This window comes from Canis lupus, chromosome 25 (genome assembly GCF_003254725.2).
Source record: "Canis lupus dingo isolate Sandy chromosome 25, ASM325472v2, whole genome shotgun sequence".
NCBI classification, from domain to species: domain Eukaryota; kingdom Metazoa; phylum Chordata; class Mammalia; order Carnivora; family Canidae; genus Canis; species Canis lupus.
Window position 1 is genome coordinate 44,322,934 of NC_064267.1, and position 25,529 is coordinate 44,348,462.

Genomic DNA, 25,529 nt, shown 5'->3' on the forward strand with positions numbered 1-25,529 from the left:
TGCCAGGGCCTGGGAGGAGTTTCATGGCCTGGTGAACAGCAGCGGCCGCTGATCGGACGCTCCCCTCTGTCTCTCACACTCAGGGTAGGGCCTTATCTATCTTCTCTGTAACCTTGTGACATACCTCTCAGCCATAGGGCCCCTCTTCCCAAGGACATGCCCTCTCCCCATTTACTGCCAGCCTTGCCTCTCCCAACATAGAGCTTACTCCAGCCTGTCCTCTTTGACTGATTATCACAGTCTCAGAGAAAAGCACTGAGTCTAAAACCACTGAATCATCCTTGCTGGGTCACCTGTCTCCTGGTGAACCTCTGGGAAGATTGCTTAACTTACTATACCCTGTTTTCTCACTTGGGAAAGTGAGGCTCCCCAGACTAAAATGTCTCAGATCTCTTCTGATGCTATTTCATGATTTTAAATGTGCCACAGATCCTTTGTCTTTTACCCAGATGTGGCCATTGTTAAGCCATCTGGCAGTGTCCTGGGACTAACAGGGCAGTTCCATAGGTTCCGGTGTGGGTTAGGTGAGAGGTATGGCTCTTGTTTGCTGGTGGTGTTTGTTGGTTGTGAGCAAAATGATAAAACCTGAGGGTTTCACAATGAGAGTGAGCTGGGGTAGCTGCAGGATGTGCTGTCACTAGACCATCACATGCTTACTGGCAGGGAGAGGCCCTGGGAAATTGAAGGCGGGGTCCACTGATACATTCACTTTAAGAACATATGTATTTTAATTAAGAGAGTGCCAAGTCCATGTCTGTCTTTTAGCAGAGGGAACTGGGTAACTGGGTCAGTTTATCCCGGACGAGAGGAAAGTGTCTGTATATGCCTACCCTGGGAGCATATTCCTGGACGTTACTGCCACCACCACCACCACCCCCCCACCCCCCAGCCACCTCCATCCCTGTGAGAGAGAGAATTGCTAAAAGTGGAGCAGAACATGTCAGCTGTAGTAGCCTCTTCAGATCTCCCCTTTCCCAGGAAGGAAGTGAGCATTTTCAAGAGAAGGAGACCTGCATCCCTCAGATGGACAGGAAGAGAGAATGACACTGAGGGACAGAAGCAGGTGGCCCAGTGTCTGAGTACTCTGGAGCCAGGATGATCTGTAGATAAACAGTCCCAGCATTCCTGCACGCATGAATGATGCCACTGATGCCTTTTTTTAGCAGTTTAATTCCTTTCTTATAAATTAAATTTTTTAGATAATATTAGACTTTTTAATTTTTTTTTTTTTTTAAATTTATGATAGTCACACACAGAGAGAGAGAGAGGCAGAGACACAGGCAGAGGGAGAAGCAGGCTCCATGCACCAGGAGCCCGACATGGGATTCGATCCCGGGTCTCCAGGATCGCGCCCTGGACCAAAGGCAGGCGCCAAACCGCTGCGCCACCCAGGGATCCCAATATTAGACTTTTTAAATTGCAGGTTACTTATAAGGTTTCTCTGTAAAATATAGTCAACAGGATTCTCAGGTGGCTACTAGTATAGACAAGGAGGGGTGAAAAACATGAATGGGCTATAACAGCCCCACTGATTTGCAGGCTGCAAAATAAGATTTCCAGGAGCCTGGTGCTATAATGACTTGTTTTAATAACATTAGCATATTATTCTAAGATTTTTTGTTTGTTTGTTTTAATGTCACTAAAATCAGGGTGCTTACAGTAAATGTGATAAGAAAAATTTTAACATAGTTTAGTTGACAGTGTTTGCTTAGAGTACATAAAATGATGGGATCTTTAAAAATCAATAGCATCTTATGTTCCACAAGGAGGGGAAAAGCCTTGAAATGAAATTGAAATAGAATGGGAGGAAATTTAAAAACGATTCCCTCCTCCTTTGCTAACACTGAATCCCTCGGGAAGGATATCTTTGGATTACCTCAAAAACATGTTTTGTATCATCACCGTTTTGTAGTCTCTTTGTTCTTTTTGTTGCCTTTGTATCTTTTTTTATATGGTAGATGAAGAAAGCACTTCATGAGCACTTGATAGTTTAGGTGTTCTCCCCTCTTTCTTTTCTTTTCTTTTTTTTTTTTTTTAAGGTACGCTCCATGCCCTGTGTGGGGCTTGAAGTCACCACCCTGAGATCAAGAGTCTGGTGCTTTATGGATTGAGCCAGTCAGGTGGACCCTAGGTGTTCTTGAAGCACATGGCTTTCATGGCACGTGGAAGTCTGAGAGGAGTATTAGTGTCAAAACAAAAAAAGTCGACTCACTTCATCGTCCTAAAGACCTGAAAAGGACTCCCTATTTCATTTCTATCATCTTAACCCTGGAAGAGGTGCTCTAAGAGGCTGAGTACCTTCCACTCATAGCTCCTCAGTACCTCCCATTCATAGCTCCTCAGCCTCTCCACTTTTTTCCAAGTAGACTGTGATCTGGGGAGAAATAAAAACTATTTAAGTAATTAAAAAATTTTTTTAAAGATTTATTTATTAATTTATTCATGAGAGACACACAGAGACAGAGACCTAGGCAGAGGGAGAAGCAGGATCCCTACGGGGAGCCTGATGTGGGACTCGATCCCAGGACCCCAGGATCACAACTTGAGCCAAAGGCCTACACTCAACCACTGAGCTACCAAGGTGCCCCAACTAATTTTTTTGTAAGTAATTCTTGAACCACAAATACTTCTCAGTTTACCTGATATTTTATGCTGTTACATATAGCTGTTAGTGTTCTAGAACTGTTTCATTTGATCTGCATTACAAATCAGTATTGCCCTTTTAACCATGGCTTCAGTAGAAGTCCCGATTAGCTACTGGGGAGGATTTAGGGTTACTTCTATGCCTGGGCTGACATGCACAGAGCAGTGATCTGTGTTATTTGGGGAATGAAGTTGGCACTCAGTGGGAGATTAGAGATTGAAACTTGCCTCCATTGAACTAGGAGGGGTTTGTAGTTTTATTTCATATGCAGTGAGGGAGAGAGGAGGAAGCCAGAGCTGGCCTGGGTTGGACAGCTGACAGCCAGAGAATGTTGCTCTGAAGACTGTGTGTACTTAAGCCTATAGGCTGAATTGTGAGCGTACACTCACATCCCCATCCGGAGGAGAGTCCACTAGGGTTCCTAGTCAGTGGCTCCGCTCCCAGTTTTCCCTGGAGGCCCCAGAACCACTGTGCTGCCCCTGCTAGGCACTAGCGCAGGGACACCTTCCTGCCAGAACAGAGAGGCATTCCTTTGAGGAACCAACCAACCACCTTCTCCTCTGTTGTCCACACTCAGGAGCCAACCTCTACCTCAGCATATTCTTCCCAGAGTTGGAACATGTCCTTTTCTCTAGAAGGACAAGAAAGGCGATTATTTTGAGGCAGAGTAGATTAGAAAGCTGTTTCAGAGTATTTGGGCAGTCGTTTTGCCCAAAATGCCTAGGAACTTGAAGTTGGAAGGCAGTCTAGATGGGACGCTGGTATTTATGAGGCCCCACGACCAGGACAAAGAGTCATGCAGTAGAGAAGGTCTTTCTGATTTCTCTAGCCCTGTAGGTCTTTTAGCTCCTGTGTCCTGGGGGGGTAAAATCTTTGGGAGTAAATGAAGATAGAGTGGAAAAACTGATGTCTGAAAAGCCCCTTTAAATTAATACCCTGGACCCAGTCCCAGCTGCTTATTTTATATAAATTCACAGATGAAGGTGTAAAAATGTTCTTATTTCCTTCTAAAAGATCTGTTGTACCATTGAAAAAACAGAAACACCAGAAAGTCCTTCCCAGTCACCAATGCACCCTCACAGCATTGCTAGGTAGTTAGAGGAGTTAGCTTTTAGGAACTCACTCTGGGTTTTCTAAATTATAGTTTGCTTTTAAAAGAACAGAAGCCCATCTTTTTAAAAAATACTTAAAGTTGCCTGTGATCGCTGCTACTTCCTGTCTTTCTCCTTCCTTTCTCTGTATCCTAATCTCTGGCACTGTAGCCTGGGGTAAGGGACTGACCTGTGGATTAGTTCTCAGCTGGTCTGAGGTGAACACATTCCTCAGAGTGAATTTTGCAGTGAGTTGTTCTCAGCTCACTTTTTTTTTTTTTTTTTTTTTTCTTTTAAGCTGGACCAGAGCCACCAGCTGCCAGCAGCCTGTCATTGTCAGGAGCTTGTCACCCATTCTCATTGCTCTTTGTTTTCCTTTATATCAGACTCTGAGAAGCTCAGCTCGATTTTCCTGGCTCCTTACTCTTCTCTCCTTTTCACATTACAAATAAACCTTAGAGTAATTGTGATTCCTTAGATTTTCTGACCATGAAGAGATCTAGGACAATAGAAATATTTAGAATAAATACTAAATATCTGGATGGGAAAGTATTATAGGCTCTTCAGTTTACCTTACCTGCCACAGAGAGAATTTGTGGCCCAACCCCAGCACAGTACAGGGACTCTTCCAAAAGATAAAGGTGACCTGCTTACAGTGATGACTTGTCTGGAAAGCTCTCTCCTCCATCACTGAACAGATGAAAGGGCTAGGGTGAGACACTTGCTTGCCAGCTCTCTTATTCCCAAATAGATCATTCTCCCACAGTCAGAAAATTCTGTGATTCTACTGTCCCACACCCTGCCTTTCTATTTACTCATTTTATTTCTCCCTGCTGATTGACTTTTGTGATCTGGTTGCTCTGTGGAGATAGACGTGGCAACATAAGGGAAGAAATGGAACAGAGCAAACCATTCCTTCCTAATCACTTCGTTGTTATTAGAGGGGTTCTCAGACATGCAGTCTCAGTAGTACATCATCCCCAAGGGGACTCAGAAATCTCACACAGCAGTTACGCCGGCTTTTTTTTTCTGTTTTATAATCAGATACTTTCTTACTCATCCCTTGCTAGCTACTTGTGGCACCTCAGTGGGATCTGTCCTTTTGAAAGTCCTTTTTAAAAGATGATCACCCCATTAAGTTTTTCTTTGTGTTTGGTCTCTACCTCCTTAGGTGGAAATCATCAAAATGCTCAATAGCCATTGATAAATGAGCTCCATGGTCATGACTGTCAGTTATAAAAATACTAGTGGGTGTTGAGATAACCTCAGTTTCTTCCCAGTTCACCTATACCAGCTCTGGTTCCCCTCTTAGTCTACTTGTTTAATAGTCATTCTCTTTGTGTATTGAGGGCTGTTATTTATGGGCCGCCTGCCGCAGAATCTGTTAGCCAGTTGCTAACTGGAAACTGCTATTTGTCTAGACTAAGCATATTCTTTCATATTTATTCTGGACCAATAGCCATACACCCAATAAATTGTAGCAATTTAAAGATGGGTCAGTTAAAGCTAAAGCTTCTAAAATACCCCATTAAAACTAAAGGGAAATAATGACTCAAAAATCAGATTAATAAGAATTTGTTTTAGAATTTCAGGTACTTTAAAGTCAACTTCTGAGCTACAACAGCAGTTGAGGTGTCCTTTAAAGCCCTTTCCAGCCCTGAGATTGTGGGATTCAAATGGCAGTGTGAACTGCTAAGATGCTGTTGAATATCCAGTGTGGAACAGGAAAGGTTTCTGGTGGGTGGCCAAGCCTCTCCACATCCAATAGAAGGCAACTAAGAGGACATGTCTTATTACCATGTATTGCATACATACATGCTTCTCTTTCAAGAATTACAGCTAAGTGTCTGAAGTATGTGGTACTCAGATTTCACCTCGTAGAATATCCTTTTATAAGGAGCTATAAGTTTTCAACCAAGAGGTTTTCAGTTGTTTAGTTGATTTTTTTGAATACATGAAAAAATCACATCATTTGATTTTAAGTATGTGTGTGCATTGTGCGTGTGAGAAAAAAGGCGTTTCCTTCCCACTCTAACTCCATCTGCTCAGTTTCTGCTGTGCCCCCCACCCCCTCCACTGCCCCATGTAACCGTCATTGTTGGTTTCTTGTAAGATGACCTTATAGACTTTATGCCCATACAAGCAATATTAACTATGACCTTATTCCCCCAACCCCCACTTACACAATAGGTAGTGTACTATATACATAGACCATTCTGTACCTTCTCAGTTTCTCTTGGATAGCTTTCCATATTAGTGGTGAGCTTCCTTGGCTTATTTTTTAAAGCTGCACAAGTGTCCCATTGAGTAAATGTGCCATAATCATATTTAATTGGTGCCCTTTTGCCAGGTATTAGGGTTTCTAGTGTTTGGTTCTTGGAAGTAGTTGAGTTGAAGTGTTTGAAGGGACTTGGGAGGTGGTTTGCTACTTTGGCATTAGATTAGCTGCTGAGTTCAGATCTCCACCCCTACCTCCTGCCCCTGCCCCATATGTGTGTCATTGCCTATAGAAGATCTGTGTATTGAATGCTCTGTTCTCTCCCATTTTTTTCTTTCAGGGACAATTCAAGCTTTCGAAATACAAAAATCACATTGTGAAAGTACACAAGCTGGCAATAATCCTTTTCTGTATATGTGTGTTTGTCCGAAATGGATGGGAGGTCTCCAGCTGGTCCTTCCATCTGCTCACTGAAGGGACGTCCCTGAGCCGTGCGCTCCCCTTTTGCACTCATTCCTGGAGGACGGATTCCGCTAGACACCCTCCAGCATCGCTGACTTTATAAAGCGGAAAAACAGAAAACGTGACTTTGTAATAGACAAACTTTTTTTTTTAATGGGGTTTTGTCGGGGGGGAGTTCAGCCTTTCGTTTTGCTGTGTGCTGTCAGATGCCTGTCGGGCGTTCTGTTGTGCTCTTCTCTGCTGTATGGAGGGCATCGTGACCACGTGTACAAGCCAGAGCTGTCGACTGAGAGTTATCAGTATTATGAATGTCTGTGCATCCAGGAAAAGCTTTCTGTTGGAGAGTCCCGGAATAGCTATAAATGCTCTCTTCTAGCTCTGCCATTAAACTATTGGGACATTTTGTTTATTTCTCTTCCCCCAAGCCCACCATTTTCTGAAAATGTGTTACTGATTTTGTATAGTCTCCTGCCTTATGCCCTCCAGTCCTCCCTCCTGTGGGACTCTTTCTTCTTAGGCACTGCTGCACTTAGAATTTTAATCCAGTGGGCCACACTGGTTTCACTGAGGCGGCTTAGAAGGTATGCCTTGGTAAATGAAACTGGAGCAGAATCCAGTGTGATTAGGAGCTAGGTTATAATAGCGGTTCCAAGTGCAGGATTTGGAGCTGAGGGCATTGTCTGCAACCAGATGAGCAGGGCCTGTGTGTACAGCCTGTTTCTGTGGGTTCTTGCATGACCCTCATTGAGGAAAGGAAGCAAAAGCTTGTTGTCACCCGGTATTAACACTTAATGTGGCAAATTCTAAGATCCTGAAATGGGCATCTGAAGAAAAGGTGACCGTGATTGGTGGCTTTCTTTGCATGGCTGTGCCTGTCTGCAGTGGCTGAGGAAACCGGCTTTTGGTCCTCATCAACTGGTAGACACACTCGTGAATGTGTGCTGACCCATAATACCTGGACGGAAACCTCATAGGCCACTGCAAGCACGCTTTCAAAATGACCAGTCATGCATCAGAGAAGCTGGGTGACCTGACTCCAGAGGGACTGAAGTCAGAGAAGTCAAAAGAGCACCTAGGGTTGAGAGAAGTACTAAGTACGAGTCCTACAGCAACCTCCAAGGAGCACTGTCTTACTTGGCTCTTGTGAGCAAAGATCGCAGTACCTTAAATTAAGGTCTCTCCTAAAACCTATCCTCGAAGGCCAGGGCCGTAGCTGCCTGGTCTCAGAGAAGTCATATGAGAGTAACAGGCATTTCCTTACTGTATTGATATTACTCTCTTCCTATTTTCCAACTCCTGAACACCTTTTAATTACCACTGTCTTGGGATGCTTTTTCCCAAAAGAACGGGAGTACAGGAGCCAAAAGGGAGGTGCTTCCATTACAGGTGACGTTAGATCGCTTCAGAAGATCTAGCAGTGATTTAAACTCCACGAGTATGAAGAATGAATTGTAGTGCCCAGACCACTGTGAAGGGCTCAGGCAAATACAGAAGCAACATTGGCTAAAATGGGGAGCAAAGGTGCCTCCTGAGTATTTGTCTAGACCCCAGGAAGGGCTTTACTTTTGCCTACACTCAAGATTTGCCGTGAGAATTCCAAAGAGCAGACGTTTGGATTTGCCCTCCGTGGGGCACCTACCTGACTGTTGTGTGTGCGAGTGGGTGCGTATGTGTATGATGCGTTCAGGAGGGAGGGCTCAGCCAGGCTGAGTGCTTAGGTGTATCGTTCACATTCATATATTTGCGCTTTTCTTTTTCTTTTTTTTTTTTTTTTTTTTTTTTTTTTGGTCTCATTCAGATTTTCAAATCTCTTGTGTTTTCTAGAGCTGCTCATGTGTCCCTTCCTCCTTGTCATTGCAGTATTTGAAAGTTATCTTTTCCCATCAAAAGATGCTGATCCTGTGCTGGTTAGAACAAGAGTGATTTACCCCCAGAGCTCACCCAGCAGTTTATAGAGTGGGAGGTGAGGAATCAATTTAGCCAAACCACCCATTTTCCAAACTAGCTTGAGGGGTCCTCTCATGTTTTTTTTTTTTTTTTTTTGACCCCGTGGGCCTCTGCTACACTGCCATATGGCACAGCAGTGGCAATGGTATCAATCTACTCTGGGGGCAAAGTGGGGCAAGGTGCACGGCAGGCTGACCTCTCTGACGTAGGTTGGTGCCAGGAGACGGGGTGTCCCCTTCCACACTTTGCACAGGCGGGCTGTTTCCCCATGACCATTCTGCTGGGTTTTCCATTTGAAATTGGCCCCTCCTCCCCTCCAGTGCTCTTCTCATTTGATCCTGCTATTCATGTGTGTGGGTTTTTTTCCTGTGACATTGGCAGTGGCAATAAATTTCCACCTCAAGAGAAGCTTGTGGTCCACGGTGCTCCAAGAATGAACTTACAAGAATTTGTCAGCAGAGGAGCAGAGGCTGTGACAAAGTGATTTGGTGTTGCACTTTCAGAGCAATTGTCTACTGCAGTAATAAATGGAAAATATCCGCAAGAACCAAATTGTGGACTCTTTAATACAGGAAAGTGGGGATACTGGTAATTGTGGCCGCTCCATCAGTGTCATTGACATAAATGTGTTGTAAAAATATTTTCCAATTGGTGTTAATCATTGCCAAAACTCCCATTTAAATTCTTTTTGGTATAAAGTTTTAATATCAAAATACAGTTCATTTTCATTCCCAACATGGGGTGAGGACCATTGGAATGGAAGGAAATTTGAAGGATTAGAATTTGAAGAAGTCCCCAAATGCCCATGTGAAATACCAAGGGAAAGAGAAACATCACAGGGCCTCAGTTGATAAAGGATTTAAAACAATGCAGACTTGACGCTCCATTTCAATAGAAATGGACAGAAACTTCCTGTGTCTGTCAAGTCATGGTCCAGAGAGACGAGAGAACACATGAAAGTCATTTGAACAATGGGATAGGATTTTTGGCATAGTAAGTAAAAAGGCAAAAGGAAAGGAAGAATCAAGGAGGCAGCAGCTCCAGGAAGAGCTGCCTCGGGATGGAAGCCATTCCCCCGGTGCTGGTTGCGTCTGCAGAGATGGTGGATTTGGTGGGCTTGGCGGGCTTGGCGTGAAGGAGCTGCTGCTGAGCGTGTTGGCGATGGAGAGCCCCTGGATTGAGCTGTAGCTCCGGGAACGCGCCTCCCACTGCTGCAAAGGGGTAATGCTGTAGGAACGGGAAGGAGTGCTGGAGCATCCCACGGGATGCCCCCCAGCAAAGCAGGAAGGTTTGCAGAGAGCTGTGGCCAGTTTCACCAAAGCAGTTAAAATGCTGGGCGTGAAGCTGAGGCAAGAGCTTAGTAGTTGGTACGGCCCTGCCCCGCAGCCACCCAGCATCGATGCCCTGCCTTCTACATTCATTTGAACTTCAGTACTGTCCCCAGAGCTACTGTTTGTGCCCAAGATGCAGCTAATTGTAAGAAGATGGACTTACTGTGTCCCACACTGAGGAAACTAAAGCCCAGCAACTGCTGTGTGGATCTCTGGGCCACGCTGATTCCTCCCATCCAGTCACAGTCTCGTCTGGATAAAATAGAGAAGCACAGGGATCCCTGGGTGGTGCAGCGGTTTAGCGCCTGCCTTTGGCCCAGGGCGCGATCCTGGAGACCCAGGATCGAATCCCACGTGGGGCTCCCTGCATGGAACCTGCTTCTCCCTCTGCCTGTGTCTCTGCCTCTCTCTCTCTCTCTCTCTCTCTCTCTCTCTCTCTCTCTGTGTGACTATCATAAATAAAAGTTAAAAAAAAAAAAAAAGCACAGAACAGTACCTACCTAAAGACGAAACGGTAAAGTTAGCTTCCAACAGACATTGCATGAAATCCTGAGAAGGAGCAGAAAGGAAGTTGTGTGTTGCACGCGCACAGCAATCTAGAAAGAATACGCAGAGTCTGTTGTGAGGCTGGAGTTGATATTTATAACCACTTTTCCACTACTTGGTCTACATTTCCTTTGCCCTCAACTGGGATCTTAGCTGGTTAGGATTCTTTTTTGGCACCGTTGATCCAAACCTTTATTCCTAAAGTGTCTGAATTAGTTATCCTGCCTTGGTTTTCTTAGTTTTTCGTTCATCGTTGTGATTTCTAAGAGGGGCCTAGAGGGTTTTCAGGGTTCCAGCCACAGTCCTCCCTAACCCTGCCATGTAGCAGCACCTACGTTTCCCCTCTGCAGTATTCCTAACAGTAGAATCATGCCCCGACCAGCTTGTTGGTTCAGTGTCCTGATGAGCCCAAAATAGCCAGGTGAGCCTCAATTTGCAACCCAGTGAAGCCATTGCTGTGTTTCCTGGTGGAAACATTATTCCTTTTTTTTTTTTTATGATTTTTTAAATTTTTTTTATGATTTATATCTATTTTTTTTATTGGTGTTCAATTTACTAACATACAGAATAACCCCCAGTGCCCGTCACCCATTCACTCCCACCCCCTGCCCTCCTCCCCTTCCAACACCCCTAGTTCGTTTCCCAGAGTTAGCAGTCTTTACGTTCTGTCTCCCTTTCTGATATTTCCCACACATTTCTTCCCCCTTCCCTTATATTCCCTTTCACTATTATTTATATTCCCCAAATGAATGAGACCATATAATGTTTATCCTTCTCCTATTGACTTACTTCACTCAGCATAATACCCTCCAGTTCCATCCACGTTGAAGCAAATGGTGGGTATTTGTCATTTCTAATAGCTGAGTAATATTCCATTGTATGCATAAACCACTGGAAACATTATTCCTTTGGAAACCAAGCCCTTCAAGCCAGCAGAGCCACCGTGAGTGGACTGGTGAGAGGAACCACTCCCGCCTCTATCCGTTGATTCCTGGACCCACAAATTCTGGCTACAGGAGAGTAGATTCATACAAAGCATATACTGCAGCCTTTAAGGTAGAACTCTGCCCTTTCGGGGTACTGTCTCCCCTCGGCATCATAGCTGAGTCTCCAATAGGCCACGTCACTCTATCCAGCACTTCTGTGTGGTGAGGGATGTGGTAAAGCCTGTGAGTTACATGATCGCAAGGCCATTGCCTGACTTCATTTGCTGTTAAATAAGGTTCTTTGATTAGAAGTACTATGTAGAATGCCATGCTGGTAAATAGGGCATTCCATCAATCCACGGATGGTTGTGCTGGGAAAAGTATTATGGACGGGGACTGCAAATCCACATCCAGAAGACGCAGCTACTCCCACTGTTTGCCAAAGAGCAATGGAACTGATCCAGTCCTTTCCTTTGAGCTCTGTCCTCCGCAGAGACCTGGATAGCCTGTGTTTTGATATTTCTCATCTTTCCTTGTCCCTGCCCCTGGGCCTTGGGTCTGCTTTCCCTTGGCTACAGTCCTGTCTGGTGCCAGTTGAAAGTGTCAGCCCTGGCACTTAGCCCCAGGCCTCGTTCCACCAGTGAACTCCCCTCTAAGATCCTTCTGACTCAAGCTCAAACGTCCTGGACAAATCATCCATCTCCATCCCAGCATCTCATAAAAAAGTACAGCTCTCTGATGTGTCAGCTGCGAAGGAAGAGAGTCCGCAGCTGGCTTCTGCAGGCCTCAGAATGTTCCTCCAGCACTGGCCTCCCACTTGGGAGCCTGGGCAGTATGGTGTGTGCGGTAGAGATGAACAGGAACCCTGAGGTGGTCCCCCCGCCAGAGCTCGCCATCTGAAGGGGACAAGCTCCGGGACACAGCAAGGGAGATGCAAAGGGAGGCGTGCAGAGTGTAGCGGGGGTGCTCAGGTGGGGCTGTAGCCTCCCAGGAAGGCCGGGGAGGGAGCAAGATCTCCTGGAGGATTGGGGGTTCCGATGTAGTCAGTGGAGCCCAGGCCAGCGGACAGGTAACCTTCACTCACCTGGATTCTCCAAGTGCAGACCTGGGCTCCATGCAGGAGGTGTCTCTATGGGGGAGGCTGGTGCTAAATGGTACCCGTTCGCGAACAGTCCATTGTGCTCGGCACTGTGATCGCTTCCCGTGCGCGCTTCACTTAGTCTCCCAGCAGCCCCGTGGGTAGATTGGTATGGTCTCCCTGTAACCGATGGTTAAGAAACAGGTTAGCACCTTGCAGAAGGTCACGAATCTTATAAGGACAGAGATGAGGTTGACCTTGGATCAGTTGAGCTCTGGGTTGCAAACCTCCTAATGGAGGGAGGCAACGGCTCACCTTGTCTATAGGCTGGTGTCCAGAGTGCACCTGGGCCCTCTGATGACACCATGACCCCTGCTGCTACAAGGGGGTTCCAGTGGGTGAGAGGCCCCCCAGCTGGCCACAGAGAATCAAGAGCAAGTGAATAGAGTAGCTTCCCCTGAGGTCCAGTGAGGGACAGGAGGGCATGGTGGTGTGCTGGCAGGGTGACGTCTTATATCCTCTCCCCAACCCCATGCCGTCCTTCCGACACCAGAGAAGCCTCACCCCAGACCACACTGTGTAGATTCCACGACCATGAATATGTGACGTTCCTCTGCCCAAATCATTCTGCATTACCCCACCGTCTTGTCAGACCCTCTGCACCGGCTCTGTGGGAAGCAAATTCTCACCCCAAGAGCAAAACTTCCAAATTTTTACACGCTCCCCCAGCCAGTGAACACAATGAGTTTTTGCACCCAGGGACTGACCTGACCTCCACCCTGGCCTCCGTCTGTGTGCGCCAGGGCTCAGAGCGCCCCTCCACCTACCGCTCTCTTGGGAACATGAGTCAAGGAGATCTGGTCCACGAACCCAAAACAGCAGGTGGATCAATTAAATGTCCCACAGCCGTAGATGTTCCTCCTGTCGCTGACTAGAGGACCGCTAACGCTGACGCCCAAGAGCCAGAGGCCTACCTCAGCCTTGGCCTCATTCTGCCCTCCCCAGACCCCACTCGCTCTCCACTCAGGATGGTCCCAAGAAGGCGGTGGGGGTCCTGCAAGGGCTGAGCACACGTGGTGGGGCCGGCCTGGCCCTGCCTGGCGCAGGGCTCCTGCGGGGCTCCTTGGGCCTGGCCTCTTCTCCCTGCTTGAAGTGCCCACCACGCCCAGCCTCTGCCGCCCAGGCCGTGCTCCGGGCCCCTCAGTGCTATCGCTAGTGCGGCGCCATATATGCTCACTCGTGCCCCACGGACCCCATGTGCACCTTGTCTCCTGATGGTTCTCACTTGACCCTTTTGACCTCCAAGGCCCTTCATTTCAAAAGGTAGGGGGTGGGCCCCGCCTGTGTGATGGAACAGCCAGAGGCCCCTGGCAGAGATCCCTGACCACCTCCACCTTGGCAGAGTGCTTCTTGGGAGGTTTGATTTATTTTTTTAAAAAAGATCTTACGTAGGGCTGCCCGGGTGGCTCAGTGGTTTAGCACCACCTTCAGCCTGGGGTGTGATCCTGGGGTCCCAGGATCGAGTCCCACGTTGGGCTCCCTGTGTGGAGCCTGCTTCTCCCTCTGCCTGTGTCTCTGCCTCTCTCTCTCTCTCTCTCTCTCATGAATAAATAAGTAAAATCTTTTTTTAAATTTTTTATTTATTTATTTATTTTTAGTAAAATCTTAAAAAAAAAAAAACTTACATATTTATTCATGAGAGACACAGAGAGGCAGATACACAGGTAGAGGGAGAAGCAGGCTCCCTCCGAGGAGCCCGATGTGGGACTCGATCCCAGGACCCCAGGATCACGCCCTGAGCTGAAGGCAGATGCTCAGCCACTGAGCCCTACCCAGGAGCCCCATCTTGGGAGGTTTTAACTGGCAGCCGAGACCCAGGCCCCGGCCTCGGAGGCGCCTCCCTCCCTCCTTCCCGCCTGCCCCTTAGAGTATGCCTTGGCTTCAGACAACCCCCAGCAACTGCCCCTCTGGGGTCCGGTGCTCTCACCTCCCCCCACCACAGCGTCCACAGCCCCGCCCAGGTGGGGTGGCTCCCTCCGATAACGAAGGTAAAAGAAACGCAGAAGAAAAAAAAGTTAAATTTCCCTCGCGCCCATGGGCAAGTACTCAAGTACTCGAGAGGAGCAGAGTGACCTTCCTCCAGGAGCTCAGCGCCTCGATGTGAAGGCTTTGCTGGAGGCAGAAGGCAACCTAGCAGGACCCCAGCCTGACCTCCAGGATCCTGGGAGCCTCCTCTAACCTGTGAAAATCCCTTTGGGAACTCCCTTTATCTCTACCCTCCTCCCCAGAAAAATGTTAGCAATCACCCTCCGAGCCTACGGGCCCCTGAAACCGGACAACCCCGGATGAAGGGTCCCACGACCGGGTTCTGCTAGACGGGGCTAAATGAACTCACCCTAACAGCAGCCAGCCCCTCGCGGTCCTGGAAACCCTGCTTCCAAATTTCTTAGAGACTGACGCCCTCCCTGACCCCCTCCCAACCGAGCACATAACCAGTCACCTCGTCGCCACCCGGGTGCAGCTTTTTCAGCCCACGGGTCCTGTCCCAGCACTTTCATAAAACCACTATTTTTGCACCAAAAATGATTCAAGAATTCTTTCAGCTGTTGACTCCCGAACCCCAATGTTTCACACCAACTCGACTGAGCCTGGCCCTGCTAACTGAGGGACTGCCCGTATTTCTTCAGTGAATGCCCTCGCAGGTTGAGTTCCCCCAGATACACCCCTTTTTTTTTTAAGATTTTATTTATTTATTCATGAGACACACACACACACACACACACAGAGAGAGGCAGAGACACAGGCAGAGAGAGAAGCAGGCTCCCTGTAGGGAGCTCAATGCAGAACTTGATCCCAGGACCCCGGGATCACCCCGTGGGCAGAAGGCAGATGCTCGACTGCTGAGCCACCCAGGTGTCCCCAGATACACTCTTTCTTCCTGCTTCCACACAGCCCATCTCCTGCTGTGGGAATCGCCCTCTCCACCCTATGCCTGCTTCTCTCATCCTTCAGATAGATAATTGCTTCCTCCAGGGAGCCCTCCTGGCCCCCTCCTGCCTGAATTACAGGCAGGCCCCGTGTTCCTACGGTGCTGGGTGCATGCCCATGCCCTTGTCTGTTCCTCCCCCTGGGGTGGGGGGCTTCCACGATGGCAGGGGCCACTCCTTGTCTCTGAACAGGGCTGGGCTGGAGCAGACCCCCGCGGACACTGGCTGCCCAGAACACCTCTGCCAAAAGCAGATTTACAAAATGCCTAAGTCATCATCATTGTATTCCGCACAGCACTGCTTCTGCCCAAAAACCTCGTTTTATAGCAAATGAAGTGCAGTGATAGGCTCATGCTCACGGGGTCCCCTGGGCTCACCTGCGGCCCATCACCCGGAGGCAGTGGTATGAAACTTGATCTCTGCGTTCGAATTTCATTCACTGGCAATTCATAAATTCTCGCTGTTTGTGGTAGCTGTTCCGATGATTTGCTTGGATTTTCCAGGCATGTGGATAATCTTATCTTCTAATAGTGAAAGTGTTCACTTTCTCCTTTCAAATGTGTATACCTCTGTCTTCTCTTCCCAAATTGCATTGCTTAGCACCCCCAGTCCGTTCTTAAATCATACTGCCAAAGGTGAGCCTTTGCTCTTGCTCCTGATTTGGTGGGAATGCCCCTGACGGTCCCCATTAAATGCCAGGCTGCGTTTGGAGCTAAGATATATTAATCCTGTTAAAGAAGACAAGGAAAGGTGTAAACGTTATAAAGCAGAGTGTATGTACGATTTTTTTTTAGCCAGTTCCCTTAATATAATGCACATTTGGATTAATTCCAGTCATTTGCTAATGGGAAGAAACCAGCAATAACTAACTTGTATGTATCTCCATCATTTTGCACATGTATAAGCATCTCTGCAGGAGAAATTCCTGGAAGTGGAATTGCTAGGCTAGGTCAAAAAGTAGATGGATTTGATCATTACAGCCAAATGTCTCAGCAGCTCACACGCTCATCAATGATGTATCTGTTTCCTCACAGCCCATTGTGATACTGTGATTTATAAGAAAAATATAGGGGCACCTGGGTGGCTCAGTCAGTAAGCATCCAACTCTTGGTTTTGGCTCAGGTCACGATCTCAGAGTTGTAAGATGGAGCGTGTGTTGGTCTCCGAGCTGGGCATGGAGCCTGCTTGAGATTCTCTCTCTCTCCCACTCCCTACCCCCTCAGCTCACACTCTTTCTTTCTCTCTCTAAAAAAGAGAAAAAGATGTATTTGGTCATTCAGATAACCAAAATGTATTTCGCATATTTCTATTTGAGTTTTGCTCCTGGAATTTGCTGAGCAACAAGACCAATGGAAGCGTCTTTTGTTATAATATTTGGTCTCTTGTCCTCAGTTCCTGAAATCTATCCAGAAACACAAAGGTGAATGGGTGTCTTGTTATTCACAACAACCCTCCCCTTTACCTGTGGGACCTGCTGCCATCCCCAGGTAGACAGTGTCAGAACTCAGTTGAATTGTAGGACACTCAGCTGGTGTCTGAGCATTGCTTGCTGAGGTGGGGGGCTCCCCGAACCTCCCCTCACACACACATTGGAATTGGGAGCAGAATGCAAACAACTACCAAGAGTGTATCTTATAAAACTTTTTGATTTATGCTAATTCTGATAGGTAAAAAAAAAATCCCAGTGTCATTCTTTATGAGTGAGATTGAGTTTCTTTCATATATTTAAGAACAATTTGTTTTTTTTGTTTTTGTTTTTTTTTTATTTATGATAGTCACACAGAGAGAGAGGCAGAGACACAGGCAGAGGGAGAAGCAGACTTCACGCACCGGGAGCCTGACGTGGGATTCGATCCTGTATCTCCAGGATCACACCCTGGGCCAAAGGCAGGTGCCAAACCACTGCGCCACCCAGGGTTCCCAAGAACAATTTGTATTTGCTTTTCTGATCACATATTGACCAATTTTTTCTATTGAATGGATAGTCCTTCTCTTAATAACTTCTAGGAGTTCTTTGTGTATTAAGGAGACTATCCCTTTGCCTGTCCAGTGCAAGAACCAACAAGCTAGTAAGGAGTCCAGGGTGGCTTATCCAATGTGGTAGGATGGAATCACTATTCTGTTGGTGGCCAAGGATGGGCTAGAGAGCCCAGGATGAGTTGTATCTTTTTTTTTTTTTAAGATTTTATTTATTTCTTCATGAGAGACAGAGAGAGAGAGAGAGAGAGGCAGAGACACAGGCAGAGGGAGAAGCAGGCTCCATGCAGGAAGCCCCATGTGGGACTTGATCCCAGGACTCCAGGATCACGCCCTGGGCCGAAGGCAGGTGCTAAACCACTGAGCCACCCAGGGATCCCCTGAGTTGTATCTTCTTAACAAGCACATCTGTTGTATGCAGGTAAGGTTGGCTCTAAAGTGGCTGCCCATATAACTTATTATGGGATCTCTAGGGTCTAAGAAGACAAGATGCTATTAGGGCAATGTGAACATTTTTTTCACTCTCCTCCCAATGGGAGGAGCTACAGTGTGTCCTGCTTATGGTAGCTGATGATAGGTCCAGCTCCACTGTCTCCTGTCCCTCTGGACTGTGTGAGCAAGGATTCCGGCCATGATATGTTGACATGCTCAGTTCCTTTCCCTGTCCATGAATCACCCTGTCTCCCCTGGACAATCCTCCGCTCTGATCTGCCGGGCTACCAAGTGCTTCCATCTGCTCTGCGTGGAATCACTGACCACCAGAGGCACAAGAGTTCTCTTCTAGACTGTTTGGTTGTGCCCAATGTTTTCACATACAGAGTCTTGCTGCTATCTCTTCGGACTGGCTGGTCTTTCCTTTTATGACTTCTGGAGTTTGAATCATACTTGAAAGGCCTTCTCTGGATCTACTGACAGAGAAAGGCAAAGGTTTGGAAGAGTTCCAGAGCCTCAGTGGTGGTGGTGGTGGGGGGGGGGATTGGAAACCAACTACACACCACAGAAGGACTCTTCAAGGAGAGCCTGGCTTGCTGCTCCAAACCAGGATGGAATAAGTCCAGTTAGGGTCTCCAGGCTCAGGAACAAGCCGAGCTGGTGAGGTTGAAAATGAAGTGCAGTCCAGAGAATGGAGCTGGCCACCAGTGACTATGTGACTGGCCAAGAGAAACACGCAGGCAAGAGGAAGGTGACTCATGGCAGAGCAAGGAGTTCTCAAAGAGGCCAAACAGCAGACAGAGGAGGAGTGTCAGAAGACTGGAAGGAAAGGGCCACAGGTACATGATCCAAGAAGAGAGTGGCTCCAGGAGATGGCAAAGACCAGAGGGTGGGCCCGGGGAGGCCGAGGGACCACCAGGGAGGACAGCGATGTCCTGTGTCCAATGACACAGGCTGAAGCTCAAAGGGAGACCAAAGCCATATAAAGCTTGCACACCCCATGACTTCCCCAGACACACCTCAGCCCTGAATGAGCATCACACTCGCCAGTGTCTGGGCCCAGGCATCTATTATTCTAACAATTCCTGTTGTATCTTAAGTCCCTGTTAATCTACTTTATACTGTATGGGGCGGTGGGGGTATGAATGAAGCCCGAGAAGACCAGGAGCCCCTGTGGTTCATCCAAACCTACCCTCATGGACTCCCCAACCTATGCCTGAAGCCTCAGCTTATAGCCCCGGAGCCATCATCAACTTAGACCTGGTGCAGCCTCAGGGCGGATCTAGGCGCAAGCCTGGGTTCAGAAGTGTCACTCCGGCAGCATGTCAGTCAACTCATGTCAATGAGTCCACTGTCTGGTAGCAAAGCGTCTGCCAGGGAAAGAGCAGGTGCAGATGAAAGCCGAGGTCTCCAGGAAGAACTGCAGTTTGCTGTAGTTGCCTTCCTGCAACATGCATCCTCTACTACTGCCGTCAAAAGCCCGTCAAAATCCTATGAGATGTGGGGCACCTGGGAGGCTCAGTTGGTTAAGCATCTGCTTTCGGCTCAGGTCATGATCCCAGGGTCCTGGGATCGAGCCCCACATCAGGCTCCCTGCTCAGTGGGAGCCTACTCCTTTCTTCCTCTGCTGCTCCCCCTACTTGTGCTCAATATCTCTCTCTCTCTGTTAAATAAATAAGTAAAATTAAAAAAAATATATATGAGATGCTAGAACAAACCCTGTAGTGCCAGGTTAGAGGAGGAGACACCAGTATGAGATTACGTTTACTCTATTTTTATTGATTGATTTGATTTTTAAAGATTTTATTTATTTGAGAGAGAGAGAGCAGGAGCACAGGTGGAGGGGCAGATGGAGAGGGAGAAGCAGACAACCTACTGAGCAGGGAGGCTGACTTGGGGCTTGATCTCAGGACCCTGAGATGACTTGAGGCGAAGGCAGATGCCCAATCGAGTGAACCACCCAGGCGCCTCCTTGAGAGAGCAAACAAGAGGGGTGGAGAGTATAAGCAGGGGAGAGGGCCAGAGAGAGAAACAGGCTCCCTGCTGAGCGAGGAGCCTGATGATGGGGGGCTGGATCCCAGGACCCTGAGATCATGACCTGAGCTGAAGGCAGATGCTTAACCAGCTGAGCCACCCAGGCCCCATATGTTTACTTTAACACACACACATACATATATAGAGACAGAGATACTGCCATAAATAGAGGTATGTGTGTGTATATGGCATCGGTGGGTCTCGTCGATATCATGCACCCCAATAGGATGTGATGAGAACAATTCACCTCTGAGGTCTTCTTCCCCCATATCCATAACCTGTCTGTCTACTCATGAGAAAAGATCATAAAATCTTAAAATCAGGGATGGCTGGGTGGCTCAGTGGTTGAGCGTCTGCCTTTAGCTCAGGGCACGATCCCAGGTCTGAGGATCGAGTCCCCATCGGGCTCCCCAGGGGGAGCCTGCTCCTCCCTCTGCTTGTGTCTCTGCCTCTCTCTGTGTCTCTCATGAATAAATAAATAAAATCTTTTAAAAAAAATCTTAAATTCATAAAAATCCCACAATGAGGAATATTCTACAAAATACCAAAATACCTGACCAGGACTATTCAAAAGTGTCAACATCATAAAAGACTGGGAAGAAAAAAAAAAAAAAGACTGGGAAGGACCTAGAAACTGTTATAGATTAGGAGAAACTAAGGGGACAGGATGGCTGAATGTACTGCGGGAGCCTGGACCGGAGAAAGGACACCAGTGGAAAACCTGGGGGAATCTGAATGAAGTCTGAGGTTTGGCTCGTGGTCGTGTACCAATGCTAACTTCTTGGTTTTGATCAGGATGCCATGGTTAGCAAGATAGTAACATTAGGAGAAGCTAGGTGAAGGGTACAGAGGAACTTAGTGTACTATCTTTGCAACTGTTGTATAAATCTAAAATTATTTCAGGGGTGCCTGGGTGGCTCAGTCGTTAAGCATCTGACTCGTGATTTCACATCGGGTCATGACCTCAGGGTCGTGGGATGAAGCCCCTTGTGGGGCTCCAGGATCAGCACAGTCTGCTTGTCCCTCTCCCTGCTCCTCCCCCTGCTGTCTCTCTCTCTCTCTCTCTCTCTCTCTCTCTCTCACTGTCTCTCCAATAAATAAGTAAAATCTTTAATAAAATAAAATAATTTCAAAATAAAAAGTCCAAAAACTTGCATGAGGGGTGATGCTTGATTTAAATGCCTGGTGGATCTTGCTCCAAGACGGGGCCTGGGTTCCTTCCCTCCAGAACAAGTTCCTAAGCCTGACAAGAAATGAATGTGAGGACACCTGGGTTGGTCAGTGGTTGAGTGTCTGCCTTCAGGTCAGGGCATGATTCCAGAGTCCTGGGATCGAGTCCCACATCGGGCTCTCTGCAGGGAGCCTGCTTCTCCTTCTGTCTATGTTTCTGCCTCTCTCTGTGTGTCTCTCATGAATAAATAAAATCTTAAAAAAAAAAAAAAGAAATGAATGTGAGTCCCACTTGGTACAAGGGAAACATTTTTGTGAGCTCAGCTCAAAAAGACCATGCTATGAGATCAAATGGGACATCCTCATCCCACCCTGACCGCAGCAGGAGGAAAGGTGGGGGGGCCCCAACTGGCAGGTGGTAAAGAAAGCAGCCCCAGAGAGGAGATGTGGCTCCCAAAGGACCAGCAGGAAGAGGACAGGGTGGGCACCCCCAAGAGCAGAAAACATAGCCCATTGTGCCCCTCAAGGAGCCCCTCCTGACCTCCCACCCTGGATGGGCTCTGGGTGGTCTGCACGAGTCAGAGGGGCTGGAGTCTGAAATGCAGGAGGCACTGCCCCCAGCTTTGGGTCACCGATGGGCCAGTGAGCAGACTGTCCCCTCCCAGGCTAAGGCATGCCAAGGTGGTCACAGATCAACAAAAATCATGGCAAAAAGTCAGGAAAAGGGCACCATGCCAAGACTAAGCTGAATCTCTGGAACAACTATTGGTAACATATAAATCCAAAACGAGCTGAGGCTTGCAAAAACCACCACGGGCAGTAGAGAAGACCTTTTAGTTGATGATCAGAGCATAAAAGGAACAGGAGACAATTGGTGTGAGGTTAACAGAGGAAGAACAATCAGATTTCTTGGTCGGCAAATGGGTCATCCCAAGGGTAGACCAGATGGCTGTTAAGGCCCCGGTCAGTCCTAGAACCTGGGAGGTGGAACTGGAGTGGCGGGTGCACATCGCACCCCCGCTGCCTCTGTAGCTACCCCGGCAGCGGTGGCAGACAGGCGACCGGGCTGTGGTCGGCTGGCGAATTATGCCCTGGCACCTGTGGCAACAGGCAGCCTCCCAGTTTGGCCGAGAAGGTGCCACATGTCCAGGCTCTGAGGCCCTGGTCTCCTGGGACGTGCTCATAGCTTATTTATAAAACGATGGATCAGTGGTAACTTTTTCCAGACTGCAGCTGCCAGGAAGGAGGAGACAGGGGTGCTTTGAAACCCACCATGAGCAACACAGGAAATTCCTCAAGGCCCAGGTCAGCACGACACGAGATATCAAGCGTCCCTGCACCTGTCATGCCTCTGCCTTCTCTCCTAAGACCCGGAGGCCCAGGGCTCACTAAGTGCCTCCTGCCGGTGCCTTCCCTTCCGCGGCCCCTCTCCCGGTCAGGGCCAGGCGGCCCAGGGCCTGCTGTGGAATGCCCTGCTGTGCCAGGCTTCCCTCCCCACCCGCGACAGCACCGTCGTCGTGAGGTGCCTCTCTGCACACACCTTTGCCCTCCGCCTCGGCCCTACCAAATCCCCTTTATCTCCCTTTCTAGACAATTTCTTATTTAAAAAAAAAATGCTCACTTGATAAACTGTGAGACACCCATATAATGCGATATTCGTCAATAAATAAAAGAAATAAGCTATCAAGTCATGAAAAGATGTGAAGGAATTTTATTTTTTTTAACAAATGTTCATAACAGCATTCTTTTTTAGTTTGTTTTTTAAGATTTTATTTATTTACTCGTGAGAGACACACAGAGAGAGGCAAAGACACAGGCAGAGGGAGAAGCAGGCTCCATGCAGGGAGCCCTGTGTGGGACTCGATCCTGGGACTCTGGAATCACGCTCTGAGCCAAAGGCAGATGCCCAGCCACTGAGCCACCCAGATGTCCTTTTTTTTTTAAAATTTGACAGAGAGCACAGGTAGGGGGAGTGGGAGAAGGAGAAGCAGGCTCCCCGCTTAGCAGGGAGCTGGACACGGGGCTCGATCCCAGGACCCCAGGATCAAGACCTGAGCCGAAGGCAGACGCCTAACCGACTGAGCCACCCTGGCACCTGCATGGAGGAACTTTAAATGCATATTCGAAGTGACAGAAACCAGGCTGAAAGACTACATAGCATATGATTCCACCTATATGATATACTGGAAAAGGCAAAGCTACGGAGACAGCAAAACCCTCAGTGGTTGCTGTGGTAGCGGGGAGGATAAATAGGTGGAGCACAGAGGATTTTTAAGGCAGTGAAACTATTATTCTGTGTGATATCCCTGTGGTGGCCCACTCACTATGCTGTCATCACGGCCCATGGAACGGACAAGACCGGGAGGGAACCTAGTGTGAACTCTGGATGTTAGTTAATAATAATGTATCAATATCAGCTTGTCAATTGCAACAAACATACCACACTAAATCCCATGCTAAAATAGGGGAAATTGGGGCACCTGGGTGGCTCAGGTGGTTAAGCACCTGCCGTCGGCTCAGGTCATGATCTCAGGGTCCTGGAATCAAGCCCCGCATCTGGCTCCCCGCTCAGCGGAGAGTCTGCTTCTCCCTCTCCTCCCTGCTGGTGCTCTCTCTCTCTCTGTCTCTCCCTCAAATAAATAAACAGAATCTTTAAATAAAAATAAAGGAAACGGGGGAGAGGGGATTTGGTGACTGTATACTTTTTGCTCAATTTTTCCTGCACACCTAAAACTGCTCCATTACAGAAAGTACAGATAGGCCCCCCCCCAAAAAAATCCATTATCTCATTTATTCAGAAAAGCCTTATTTTTTTAAAGATTTTATTTATTTATAGATTTATAGATTTATTTATTTAATCACGAAAGACACAGAGAGGCAGAGACAGGCAGAGGGAGAAGCAGGCTCCTTGAGGGGAGCCCGATGCGGGACTCGATGGCAGGACCCCGAGATCTGATGGGAGCCGATGGCAGACACTGGACCACTGAGCCCCCCAGATCCCCCCTCCACTGTTTCCTTAGGACAGGTTGCCATCAGTCATCACTAGAAGTGCTGGGTTGAAGTGCACCCTCCATCTGCTTCAAGCAGCAGGGTGACCAGCTCCCAGCAGTGCAGCAGCTGCGTGGGTGCCCCGCCTGTGTCCCCCGGACACTCATTCCACAGACAGCAGGCTGCTTTTGCTCGCTGTGGGCATGCGTCTCCGCTTTGGGACTTATTCCTCTTGGCCGGGGAGCACACTTGGCCAACACACGGGTAAACTAGAGGTCCCAGCTGGTTAGTGCGCCTGGAGACAGCAGCCTCCATTTAACGGTGGCCTGGGAGCTGCCCTATAAACACCCTGCTTCTTGGCCTCTCCACTGAGATAACTTGGCAGCCTCTGTGATGCTGTATCCCTGAGTTCCCCGGTGGGATTAAGTTCCCGTTGCCCCCAGGGGAGAGTGGCTTCATATCACACGCTTCCCTCCCCTGCCTCATTTCCATGGCTCTCCTCCTGGAATCACTTTTTTTTTTTTTTAAAGATTTTTAAAAAGATTTTATTTATTTATTTATTCATGAAAGACAGAGAGAGAGAGGAAAGACATAGGCAGAGAGAGAAGCAGGCTCCTCGCAGGGAGCCTGATCCAGCTCCTGCAGGGAGCCTGCTTCTCCCTCTGCCTATGTGTCTGCCTCTCTCTGTGTCTCTCATGAATAAATAAATAAATCTTTAAAAAACAACAACAACGATTCTCAGCCCCTGAGCCATCCAGGCGTCCCTAAGATTTTATTTATTTGAAAAAGAGATCACGAGTGAGGGGAGAGAGAAGGAGAGGAAGCAGAATCCCCTCTGAGCATGGAACCCAATGTGGGGCTCAATTCCAGGACCCCTAGATCATGACTGGAGCCAAAGTCAAATGCTTAAACACCTGAGCCAGCCAAGTGCCCCTGGAATCCCTTCTCCAGCCACTTGCTCTGAATCCTTGTCTCAAGGCCTGCCTCTAGGGGGAACTCCAACTAAGGGACAGAGGGGATTTATTAAGAAGATACAGAGGATAGAAGGCTTCGGGGTTGGTGTGATTCACAGGGTCCCACAATACCATCGGGGACCCAGTCCTTCTCTTCACTCTGCCTCCCTCAGGACAGCTTCATCCTTGGCTCCATGTCTCACAGTGGCAACATGGTTGCTGCATCTCCAGGGTTCTTAATATATTCCATTCCTTCCAGAGAAGGAGGGAGGGTGCACGTCTGAGAGTCCTTGCCAAAGAACAAGTAATCTTTCCCAGCAGCCCCAGCAAACCTCCGCTTGACTGTCTTTGGCTCAAATAGGGTAAAGTGGCCAAACCAAAACCAGTCCTTTGGCCAAAGGAAGGGAACTTTACCCAGCCGATCTCTGTGGCAAGCGAGTGGGATTATCCTCCTTGGATTAAGATGATCACCCTGGGGGCACCTGGGTGGCTCAATGGTTGAGCGTCTGCCTTTGGCTCAGGTCGTGATCCTGGGGTCCTGGGATTGAGTCCTGCATTGGGGTCTCCGCAGGGAGCCTGCTTCTCCCTCTGCCTGTGTCTCTGCCTCTCTGTGTGTCTCTCATGAATAAATAAATAAAATCTTTAAAAAGAAAAAGAGATGATCACCCTGGGTTTTTTTTTTTCATAATATAGGACAAGGATATTAGTAATATTAAGAATCACAATATGAACTACACACTTTTGA

At 48.0% G+C, this 25,529-nt stretch overlaps 1 protein-coding gene and 1 long non-coding RNA gene across 8 annotated transcripts in view; one reads left to right on the forward strand and one right to left on the reverse strand.

The window, feature by feature from the left end:
* EIF4E2 (eukaryotic translation initiation factor 4E family member 2) overlaps positions 1 to 9,002 on the forward strand; it is a 31,225-nt gene extending 22,223 nt beyond the window's left edge. Inside the window, exons 7-10 of one of the 7 annotated variants that reach the window (XR_003142649.3) lie at positions 7 to 84; positions 6,294 to 6,544; positions 8,276 to 8,378; positions 8,744 to 9,002. Coding sequence is in view for 3 of the 7 variants with exons in the window: in XM_025463452.3 (XP_025319237.1) it covers positions 7 to 52 (46 nt within the window). In the remaining 4 variants the exon portion in view is untranslated. Of the gene's footprint in view, positions 1 to 6; positions 85 to 2,039; positions 2,412 to 6,293 lie in introns of those variants that run through there. The other 6 variants (XR_003142648.3, XR_003142647.3, XR_007405981.1 and 3 more) reach the window with 6 other exon arrangements.
* Positions 9,003 to 10,192: 1,190 nt separating this feature from the next.
* LOC112669911 (uncharacterized) overlaps positions 10,193 to 25,529 on the reverse strand; it is a 44,552-nt gene continuing 29,215 nt past the window's right edge. The window contains exons 2-3 of the long non-coding RNA XR_004816451.2: positions 12,250 to 12,423; positions 10,193 to 10,289 (exon numbers count right to left, since the gene is read on the reverse strand). This is a non-coding gene — a long non-coding RNA (uncharacterized LOC112669911). The remainder of the gene's footprint in view (positions 10,290 to 12,249; positions 12,424 to 25,529) is intronic.